Source organism: Poecilia reticulata, chromosome 15, assembly GCF_904066995.2.
Source record: "Poecilia reticulata chromosome 15, P_reticulata-male-v2, whole genome shotgun sequence".
In the NCBI taxonomy this organism is placed as follows: Eukaryota; Metazoa; Chordata; class Actinopteri; order Cyprinodontiformes; family Poeciliidae; genus Poecilia; species Poecilia reticulata.
Genome location: NC_088844.1, coordinates 29,102,846 through 29,115,008, shown reverse-complemented (window position 1 = coordinate 29,115,008; position 12,163 = coordinate 29,102,846). Strand labels below are relative to the sequence as shown.

The window sequence follows — 12,163 nt, the reverse complement described above, 5'->3', positions numbered from 1 at the left end:
CTCCTCTTCCTCAGGCCGACTCTGGGGTTAATTATCTGCAGGTCACTTAATTACAGGGATAATTGGACTTCTATCCACTAATAAAGGAAAGTAATACAAGATATTCTAAAGAGAAGGATTAGATTCATTATTTGTGTTACCTACTACTCAGTCATTATGTCTGCTTTGCAATTGGACTAAAAGGCAACCATTCATCCATTCATCCGTCGTCTTCCTCTTACTGAAATCAGCTGCTGGAGGTTACAGCTGATTCACTTATTGTAAAGCAGATCAAAAATATTCAGCAGGAAGCTGAAACCCAATCCAGGAGGGCTGTTGCTGCTGATTGGCAGAGAAAAGAAAGATGGCGGATGTTAGCCTCTGCTCATTAATGCTTGTTCAGGTATTTCTGGAGCAGACAGCTGTTGGCAGTTTAATACTAAGGGACTCTAGTAATCTTACATTTTGGCTACTGGTCATGAATCCACTGTACACACAGCAGGACCTGCAGACGGATTGGAGGATTTGACCCCTAATTAGAGCTGGTCACCCAGATGACATATATTTTTCACATCATTTGCAGTAATTGCTTTGCAAAAGGACTACAACATATTAAGTATTATAAAAAAATCCATGAAAGAATCATGTTAGATTTCAGCCTCTCAGGACTGAGCAGAGACTCTGTCCTGTCAGACATCTGATCCAAATTAGAAACTACATCCATGTTTAAAGATTTTCTCTCACTTAAGCATCTGAAGTTGAACACTAACCTTTCTAACATTTTCTTTAAGTTACACTTTAGCTAAGTGATGTTAGCATGTGATTTCTCTTGTCCTCACCAGCATGATTTGAAATCTAACTGGGTAAATATGTAAACATGTTGTAAATCCAGAAAATGTTGCATCTGCTTCACGATCTCATAGAAAGAAAATAAACATTTCCTGATTAAATGCCTGAAACGTCTCAACTGACGGGTAAAACCTGAGCCTCTTTCACTCTGGTCAGCTAATGAACCACGCCTCTGTTACATCAAATGGCTTTTTTAAGTTGTTATTTAACAAAGTGTCAGTTCTGATTAGCATCTGTACCTGCTGATTGTCTGCTTATCAGCAGATCCATCATCAGGCTGATTAGTGAGTTTCCTGCTGTGAAAAGTCAAAATGACAAAGGTGAACAAAAAGTTCTTCAAACTTGTTGAGTTTCTAATCAGCTTGTGGAAAGTGGAGCGCTGCCTGCCTGCGTTTAGCCGATGAGAGCAGCGGAAGCGGAGAGCTTCTCTACATGCTGCAGTCAAGGACAATTCAATCAAGCTGTCCCTCAGATGAGCTCTAATCACAGCTCTGTAATTAGTGTTAGGGAAGACACACATCTGTGTGATATTTAAGTATTAAAGCGTTTGTAGATTCAAAGACTGGAGTGTCGGAGGTCAAGCTCTACAAATCACTTCCATTAAATCGGAAAAGGTCGCGGAGGACACCAGGCAGGAAAACAGCCAACCTGAGCAGCCACTATGAAACCCTTCTACCTTTAAGATAATATTTGCTGAGTTCACCTTGTGGCGTCAGGCAGTGAGCTCCCGCCCTGCGGTACACCGACTTCAGAGAAACCGCCATGGAGCGTCTGACAGCAGAACCCGGGCCCCCGAGGGACTCGGGGAGGAAGATGAAGGCTTTTCCTCTGGGACAATAACCTGCTGCTTAGAGGAGGCTGAAAACGTTCTAGGTGTGTGTGTGTGTGTGTGTGTGTGTGTGTGTGTGTGTGTGTGTGTGCGTGTGCGTGTGTGTGCGTGTGTGTTCAGCAGAGTCTCATTCATTTCCTCAACCCTCATCGGTCTTTGTGTGGGAAGCTCCAAATGACAGTAATGGAATAAATCTCAGGAAATACCTCAGGCTCAGACCAATAACCAATACAGGTTAATTATCAGAGGCGTGGCTGTGTGTGTGTGTGTGTGTGTGTGTGTGATTTCTGCCTCTGAATTTCCATGTTGAGCTGCAGGAAGGGACATGTTTCGTTCTCACATGTGAAAATGTCCAGCCTATAAATAATGAATCGTTTTGTGGTCGGTTTGATTTTTAAAACAGGATTTCATTATTTTCTGTTCTGAAGTGAAATCTAATTTTTCTCGTTTGCTTCCAATTCACAGCAGCGTTGAGAACATGCTGACAGCGTCTTTTGATCCTGGACGGATTGTTTTCTTTAAAAGCCATTTCCTGTTTCATATATTTAGTCCCTTCAATCGTCGTCTTTTCTTTCACTGCTGAGCTTCTGAGTCCTTCAACAGTTGTTTACTCTAAAACTGCAGAAAAAGCAGTAACCCGCCCTATAACGCCCCCCCTCCACACACACACACACGCACACACACACACACACACACACACACACACACACACACACACACACACACACACACACACACACAGCCACGCCTCTGATAATTAACCTGTATTGGTTATTGGTCTGAGCCTGAGGTATTTCCTGAGATTTATTCCATTACTGTCATTTGGAGCTTCCCACACAAAGACCGATGAGGGTTGAGGAAATGAATGAGACTCTGCTGAACACACACGCACACACACGCACACGCACACACACACACACACACACACACACACACACACACACACACACACGCACACACACACACACACACACACAGATTTTCTTCTGAGCTGACTCAGACCATATCCTTCAAAACAAATGATCTCTACATTATAATGACTGATTTCTCTGTCCTCTGGAATGGATCATCTCCACAGGTTCAATCTAACTTTTTTATAGATATAGACATAGATATATAGATGTAGATATAGATGCATTTCATTGTTTTTCTCACAAACTGTTATTTGTGAACATGATCTATCACAAACATGCATCCAAACATTTTTGTTTGTATTTTAAAAACTTTTCTGTGTTAAATTATATAATGGCTAAAAGAGATGAATTTATAAAAAGGTCTTTCATGTACATATCTTTATTAAGGGCTCCGTAAAAAAAAAAAAAAAAACATTACCACCCGACATATTCACAGTTTGTGTTACTTCAAATTATTTTCAGAAGGTTTTTATAAAGCACATCTGTATATTTTTAAACCTGCAGAGACCAATGCTGTGTGACGGTGACAGGAAGCAGCCAATCCAGTGGAGCCATTTTTCCCCCCTTTTAGCACCGATTGGCTGAAATAAGGAAAACCGCTGTTATCTTTACGGTGATGCTAACTGCTTCCACTGTCTGTGTTTATTCATTTTAAATACATTTGTGTTTGAATTATTAAAATATTAACTTATAAGCGCTTTTAAAGAGAATCTCAAGCATTTGCAGATTTTATCTTTTCATCTCTAACCCCAGAAACTGGAGTTTCACCGTCTGTCGGTGTAAAAGCATGTTGCCTCCTCATTGGGTAGCACAACATGCAATGGCACTGAAGGCATTCTGTTTTATTACATTATAAATGTATGCATTAGGATAACAGCTGGGTTTCTTTAAGAAAGCCCACGGCTGTGTAATGTGATGCATATGGAGCAATAAAGAGAGGATGAGGTCGGACTGCAAGGACAGCAGCCGTAATGAGCCGATCAAACGATAGTGAGGATTGAAACGCCGCAGCATCAGAGCGATGACAGACTGATCTGTCGGGGAATCCCTGCTCCCGGCGTTCCAGTCAGCCGCTCAGAGCTTTCAGTCACGGATTCCTCCTGGCATGAGAAGCTCTGCTTGTTCCTTCTGCTAATCTTTCCTCCACAGGCGTCATCTGATGCTTTCCACTCATCTGTCATACATATTGCGATTGTTCTGGAGGATTCAGAATGATCAAGTCCAGAAATAAACTAAATGTTTTTGAACAGTTTGGTTATTCTGTAACTTCATTCAGTTTATGAAACTTTATTTGTCCCCAAAGGGGAATTTAAAGGCAAGAACATATCCAATCACCCACACCTCTAATATTTGAATAATTGTTACACAGCAGGTTGCCTGAAGCATTTTGTGAAACTTGCTGTGAAACAAGTTGCCCACTTGTTCCACAGTCGCTGAAATGAGCAGAAAGTTTCTGACAGGATATCTGACCTCCCCTTTAAACAAATCAATGAAGTTTCAACAGGGTCAGAGCTGAACAGTGTCTGTTTTATCCAAAAACATTTTAAAGCAGTGGTCCCCAAACTACGGCCCGCGGGCCGGATCCGGCCCACCTCCACGTTTGGTCCGGCCCCCTGAACAATACCAGAGATCATTCAGATTTTTTTTCATATATTGTATTTTCCGGGTTATATGTGGATTTTTCTTCAACCACCAGGGGACTGTGGGTGTTTTGTTTTGCATGGCGCATTGCTGCCATCTGTTGGACTTTTAGGGAACTGCTTGACTTTTATGTTATTTAATCAGTACGGTTGTTTGCTAGCGGTAGAGCAGATGAACACGTGTCTGCTATGAACGCCGCCTTCAAGGTCGAATTCTTCAAAGCCTGTAAGTAGCAGCTTATACTTCAAAACGAGCCTTTATGTTAACATATGAGGAATTCAGATGTTAAAGTTACTTTGCTGCAATAACCCCCTCCCCTTCCCGTCAACAAAACTGACTCCGGCCCCCCAATAGAGAAGGGAAAAGTTATGTGGCCTTCACAGGAAAACGTTTGGGGATCCCTGTTTTAAAGTGCGTTTGGGATCATTTCCTTGTTGGAATTATAAACTGGGTCCAAGTTTTAACAATCAAATTAAATAAGTTACTTTGTTTTTAAGAACAACTTTTAGACCACAGAGGCTTAAACCTGCTTTACTCCAGCAAATAAAATCATTTACAAACATTTTCCGTTTTACAGTTTTTAAAATGAGACTTTTTGACATTAGACCACAAAGACTAAAGATGTTTTTGGGGAATTCGAGGTTAAACTGTCAGGCAGCAAATCCCAAGAAAAAAATAAATAAATTATAGCAAAATCTGGACTTATTTCATGTGACTGAGGTGACGGCATCAAAGTTATCAATGTTGCTCAGATTCTTCCCTCAAGCAGAACATCACTGCCAAGGATGGACTTTAATATAAACCACTGGCAGAAATGTATTTTCTTCCACAAATCCCTCATATTTTACATCATTTTCTGTTGTAAATGCTCATCTTGAAGTATTTTTCTCTTGCTTGGTTTGATTGGATTCCAACTGATGCTTTAGAAAAACTAACAATGAAAAACTAACTATTCAGGCAACAAGGATTGTCTTTATCACAGAAAACAACAGACTCACTCCTGGTGCTGATTCACACTGAAGAGACATGAATGAAAGTCAGCTGAGGTGAAACTTCTGGGTCTGAAACTTCTGGGTACGATTCAGCCATCAGTCTCCATTCTCCAGTCCCTGAACAATCACTTCACCTGAACGGCAGCATTTTTACCGTCCTGAATTGAGTGTTTCTTTTTATGGAAATGAATTTTGGACACTTCTGGAAGACCGTCCCACTGCCTCCGTGTGTCTGTCTGTTCCTTTGTGTTTTATGGTTCGTTCCAGAGGTATGAGATGCTGCTGCTTACCGAGGGACGATTCTGTACTCCACATTAAAATTCCTCTGGCAAAGCAAAGAGTGGGGTTTAATTATGAAGCTGTATAACACATGGGAGACTGCAGGAGTGCAAATATGTAGCAGATAGCTGCTTCTGCATGTACAGCAAATTCACGTCTAATCACAGTTACTTCTGCAACGTAAAAAGAGCAAATAAAGCAATATAAGCTTTATTGATTTTAATCTAGCTGCAGATGAAATGTTTGCTGTAACAATAATGACTACAGATTTCTGGCTCTGTGCTGATGTTCAACTTGTGTGGAAAAAACTTTTTTAAAGCTCAAGTTTTTCAGTTTTTACTATAATCTAATCAAAACTGATCTTATTTTTACAAGTGGAAGCGATATTTTTCTTAGATTGGCATAGTTTATTAGACTGACATATGGTGCATTATGCAACTCTGGAATTATTTTAAGTACCACCACATGTCAGAAAACATGGATTTATTCAGTTGGCATCAACTTAATAACCATTTCTTGAAAAACTCTGTGGGTAAAACCTCCAGGAAAGATTTAAAGAATTGAATCTATGCATGAATTCAACTGAAGGTGTTTATTAGAGTGAGGATGGCAGCAGTTTTACCTTTTTCTTACTTCTTTGTGTGTATTCTTGCATCTGTATCTGTGCTGCTGAAGTATTTCTGCAAATAACTGGACGGATCAGAGAGGAGCGTTTGATTCTGAGAGATGCAAACACAAACTCATCCTCTGCTTCGCTGGAGTCCAGCAGAGTTTTCATGCTGTGCTTCCTTGATATGCAAATATCAGCGTTTTATCTGAGAGGTCCATGCTGCCGTCACATGAGGCAGGCGGGCGGCCGGCCGGCCGGACGGACGGCCGGACGGACACACTGCATGTCAGGTGAGTCTCTGGTGGGTGGAAACACTGAATGACTCCACCAAACCAAAGGAAATCAACTGGAACCAGGAAGCTGTTTCCATTGCAAATGTGTGTAAATCTTACAGCTGAAAAAAAAATCGCACAAAAAATATTAGCAATATTTAAAATTGTTGTGTTTCCATTAAGCTAATTTATTTTTTGTAATTTTAATTTGCACACTTTTATGATGAACTACAATGCAGCTAGTGATAGCTGCATGAATGCAGAGCAGACAGTAGACAGTGCTCCACACATATTCATTTAAATCATGATCAATATTCTAGATCAATTTAAACTCAGCAAATTTATGTCTGAATGATTCTAAACTGAGTATTACCCCATTATTCCTCCCACTAATTATTCTCCTGATTAAATGAGTCACACCAGGCTGGTTTCCTATAAATACAGAGATAAAGATAAAAATGAGTTAAGTGTCTGTGGAATAAACAGATCTATAACTTCAAAGAGCCAGAAATCCCATCTCTAGGATGGATGATCAGACTCTTCCAGAGCCGCTACTCCCTCCAAAAATCACATTTATCATCGCGCGCTGACGACATCACATCCTCCCTTATTAGCAGTTTTCTTTAGTTTTATTAAGCAGAAAGCTCTGATGACACTGCAGCAGCTCAGCTAATCCAAATCTCATCCTTCCCTTTATTTAAACCAACAGAGTCCAAAGACTGACACTCACGAATCTGAACAAAGGTTTGCCATCGCATTGGACCGAATCCGAGAGCTGCTGCTAATATTCATCACCGCATCATATGCACAGAAATAAACATCAATAAACCCATTTTACCTGCTAATAACCTTAATCATCACTCTTATGGCAACATAATCTTATCACATTTCACATGCTGTACATTACATGCAAGCAACAAATTCTTTTCTTTACCACTGTCATTTTTAAAAATAAAATAATCGATCAAAGCTTTTCTGTTGGCGCAACATGGATCCTGTTTTGCTTTGTTCGTTACGTGGAGGAGCAGTTTGTTTCCTCCAGCCAGTCAGTCAATCAAGAAGCTTTTAGAAACACAACAGAGTGATTATAGGGTCTATTTTCTCTGAATCCGCTCTTGGACTAAAACTACAAAAACAACCTGCTGTTATTGTTGCCCAATGACCATGAAAGGCAGCATGCTTCTATATTTGTCAGTGACTTTATATGAAATTAGCTTAAATGGCTACATAGTGAAACTCTGTACCTGTGGGAACCAAGTGGAAAACCCAGCTCTGAGCAGATGATCTCATTTACACAAACACCAACAGGAGCAGAACGATCTCCAGCCAAGAAGAGATTTTTTCATTTCGTCTTGCATCAGCCTCACAATCCTTTTCTTCTTTGCCTTTGACATTGTTAAATATCAAAGATCTGATTTCGTTTACATTTCACCTTTTGGTTTAAATGCTTTAGATCCAGGACTTCCTGAGCGTCCAGCTCCAGTCCGATGTGTTCCTGGTCAACCTGAAGCCACAAACTCCACCAGAGTTAATCTCAGCACATCCTGTCCGGTGGAGAACCCACCAGCTGCTTTTCAAAGTAAGAGCAGTGGCTCTCTTTTAAACATAAGCTAACTGTTGCTAGAGGAAATAAAACATTGGCTCTCTTCCTGTGCTCTTTGTGTCTGAGCAGAACTAAGCATGCAGACAAGTATCTGTTAAGATCCTGAACTGTTTAATCAAAACCAGGCACTGAGAAAATTACAGCAACTTGCAAGAGTGGTCTCTGAATAAAAGATGATCTCCTAAACTAGAAGAGAAGTTATTCAATTTCAAGCATGCTTTGGTAGATGTTCACACATTGGAGCGATGTGTCAGGGCATTAAGCGCATCTGTCACACTGAAATTAAAATCCTTCTGGGAGATAAAAACCAATGAAGCTGCAGAGACGCAAATGTAACCATGACCTCTGAATCTTTTACATTTTTCATTTTATTTTTTCAGTTTATGTGACAAACTAATCCATCCATTTTCTTGCACCCTTGTCCCTCAGTGGGGTCGGGAGGGTTGTTGGTGCCTCTCCAGCTAACGTTCCAGGCGAGAGGTGGGGTCACCTGGACAGGTCGCCAGTCTGTCGCAGGGCAACACAAAGACACACAACCATGCACACACACACACTCACACCTAGGGACAATTTAGAGAGGCCAATTAACCTGACAGTCATGTTTTTTTGGACTGTGGGAGGAAACCGGAGTACCTGGAGAAAACCCACCATGCACAGGGAGAACATGCAAACTCCATGCAGAAAGACCCCAGGCCGGGAATCGAACCCAGAACCTTCTTGCTGCAAGGCAACAGCTCTACCAACTGCGCCACTGTGCAGCCATGTGACAAACTAATAAAAACCTAAATTATAAAACTGCAGGAGGCAATGTTTAAAAAAGAGAAGTTTTTAAGGAGGGGCTTAATTGAGCTGCACAGGTGAAATAATTTGGTTAAATGTAATTATAAGTCCTGCACTCCACAACGCTGGCTTTGATGGGAGAAAGCTTTTGCTGAAAGAAATCCAACAGAAGTCAAGTCTGCAGTTTGTCTCAAGCTTCACTTAAAAATATTCCTGAAAACTGAAAAAAGTGGAAAATGAAAAGATGTTCACATTGAGACACATTTTCACGTCTAAACCTGAGACCAGGTTCAAACTTTCAGCGACTTAAACATAAAGCACAAATTCATATGTATGGCTTAGTCAAAGTAACAGCTTAAATCCAGTTGTGCCAGATCAAAGTGGACAAAGACCATAAATATTTTTTCAAGGCGTAGTAAAAAAAAAACATGAAGCTTCTCAGTAGTTTTTCGTCTTTGACGTCAAACTGACCTACATGGCAGCTGTGGGTCTTAAATCCTGTTCTGAAGAAAACGACACCATCTCACCCCAATTATCCTGCATGTACAACAGTTTGTGACGAGAGTCAAGAACGCAGTCTGTCACTTCTCACATCCACACAGCGTCAGCCTCACATCTGAGAGGATCCAGCTTCAGTCGCTGCTGGCCAGAAAAAAAACCCCAAAAGGCATAAATTAAAGAAGTAAATATAAATAAGAAAAACATGCCAGATATATTTTATAGTTGTGTAAAATGGGACATGTTTATTTGATCATAAAGAGAAGAAGCAGATAAGCCTCCGTTTGCTTCGTCTGTAGAAAAAGAAATAAAATCTCTTGGTTATTCTGATCAAGGTCGTTGTGACTGGAGCTTTTGTGGCAGGATGCATCTCTGTGTTTATGATGGAGCCAGAGAAAAAATACTCTTCATGTGACCCTGAGTTCTGATCCATAAAACAAAGAGAAGCTCCAATAATTGTAAATCTCACCGGCTCAGACCCACAAACAAAACCCTAAACCAGAATCTTCACTGCTTCCTTCGGTCTGGACCTGATTCTGTTCCACACTCTGAAGGTTCACCAGGAAACTCATCTGGACTGCGTGACACTGACAGAGCAACTAGCTAATGCTGAATATTAATGAGCATGTAGAAGAGCAATGCAGCCAGAACAGCTAAATTCTGCAACCTTGAACAATTTGCTTTCCTGAGAAATAAAAAAAAGTATTTCTGCCTCATCTGTCCTCTGAGAGGCATTTCTCTCTACTGTCTCCACATGCTTAATCAGGAGGTGGAGCTGCTGTAAAGTCATTGGTTCCCTCAGACAAACGACTGGCTTCCTTTCCTCTAATCATAGCAGAGGGACTGCTGGTCGTCTCCAGGCATCGATAAACAGGAGGGAGGAACTGAGGACAAATTGGAAGTCCATGAAGGAGCAGTAAAGGAAAAATGTAATTATGCTAATGCTCACTCACACCCAGGTAGCAGAGCCATGTTCCCTACAGAGAATAACTGCATGCACAGGGACGACATCCAGACTGACTGGGATTGGAACCCATGACCTCCTTACTGCCAGGCAGCAGCCCTAACATGGGGTTATCTGTTTGTTTGCCCCAAAGATTAACAAAGGATGTATCAGTGAACCCAATGACCATCCCAAGTCTAGAAAAGTTTAGAAACTATTTACTTCACAGGACAGCACATTTCCTTCAGGTTGGTATCTTCAATTAGACCGATTCCTAAAACAGCCCAGGATCCCAAACATCAGGAAATATCGACGTTTGTCTCCTAGGAGACGCGTTCAGATGCTTCAATGAAGAAAAAACCAGGTGTGAAGACTTTGATCAGTCAAACTGCACAATCAGACGAAAGAAGAAACTTGGACACATTTCTGATTTACTGACAGCTGCACTGTAAACTACAGCACTTTATGAATTATACGCTTCACATTAGTCTTTAATTTATTGATTTTAAATGTTTTACATTGTGTGCTATCAGTTTATAAGGCAAAAAAATATCTTTTGCTATTGAATGTCTTGATATGAATAAACTCCATTGGATTTATTTTGTCATACTTACATACCGAATTTCAACTTGAGAGTGTATTTATAGTGAAACTAGCATTTTGAAATAAAATCAATGCCAATGAACTGAACTCAGTTGAATTGAACTGAAACAAATTTAAGATGAATCATTAAAAAAAGAAACCCGGAAAACAAACCTGATAAAAACGGACCAGATCCCTCCAGGCAATAAAAATGTAATAATTTATCATTTTCAAAGGTTGCGCCTCCCTGACATGAATCCTACATTCACTGCATCATGCGAGCTGAAGCGATCAGTTATGAACCGATCTAACCTCTTGCCAACAAAATACAAAAACTAATAAATGAGGTTTTTTAAGTAAATGCCATCAGATCTGTTCATGTCGGAGAATAAAACGCTGACTTTTTTTTTTTTTGGTGCAACCTGTTAACGCGCCGCCAGCTGCTGCGCTGCGGATCCGTCCATGGTGCTGAACTGACCCAAAACCCTCCTGACCGATCTGAATGTCAGAGTTGAAATCATACAGAACATCTATTTAATCAGGTCTGTTTTTGTTAGAGGGAACAGGAAACTCAGCTGCTCGAGGATTTTACTCACACAAAAACTCCGAAGAGCAGAACTCGGATCCCGATCTCCAAAGCCAGCTGCCGCATGTCTTTCCTCCGCTCTGTGGGCGAAACATTCATGGTGTTTGAGGAGGAACGGAAAGAAATCCGTTGAGTGAAACGACCAAAGGCAGACCCAGTCAGCGCTGCGGGTTCTTCACTTTTATAATCCGTGGAACCAGAACTCCCAGAGGCGACGCTTCCTAATCACGCACTCCGCGCGTCTCCATTCCGTTCGGTCACCTGAAGCTGCTGTCCCTCCTTCAGCCTCGGGCTCCTCTGCGGTTTGCGGTAGTATGACTCTGTTACTGGCTGCCAGCTCCTTGAGCTGCTTTCCGTGATGTTGGAGTGTTGGGAGCGCAAGATATCAGGAAATATGGGAATCGGTTCAGGTGTTGGATGAAACTGAGAGGGAGTGAAGGAAGACTGGGGAGTAACGGGAGACTGAGCGTCACGCCTCTCTCTCTCTCTCTCTCTCTCTCTCTTTATCTCTCTCTCTCTCTCTCTCTTTCTCTCTCTCTCTGTCTCTCTCTTTCTCTCTCTCTCTCTTTGCATTTCTTGCTTTACTTTGAAGGACCAGAAGAACACAAGTTTCAAACTTCAACTGACTTACATTCAATCATTATGGAATTGAACGTCTGATCAATTTTGGTCTCATATGACAGCAATAATGAAACAATATTTTTAAAAAACAAAATTTGGAAACACAAGTTGGAACTTATTGTTTAGATTTATTTAATTCAGAATGACAAGTTTTAAATCTAATTATCTTTCATTAGAGCGTCTTG

The 12,163-nt window shown here is 41.0% G+C and overlaps 1 protein-coding gene across 1 annotated transcript in view; it reads right to left on the bottom strand.

Annotated features, from left to right (window-relative positions):
- The window catches only part of plpp4 (phospholipid phosphatase 4), a 54,641-nt gene extending 42,817 nt beyond the window's left edge, over positions 1-11,824 (bottom strand). The window contains exon 1 of the mRNA XM_008430096.3: positions 11,368-11,824. Within this exon, the coding sequence (XP_008428318.1) occupies positions 11,368-11,456 (89 nt within the window). The 5' untranslated portion in view covers positions 11,457-11,824. The remainder of the gene's footprint in view (positions 1-11,367) is intronic.
- Positions 11,825-12,163: the final 339 nt, after the last annotated feature.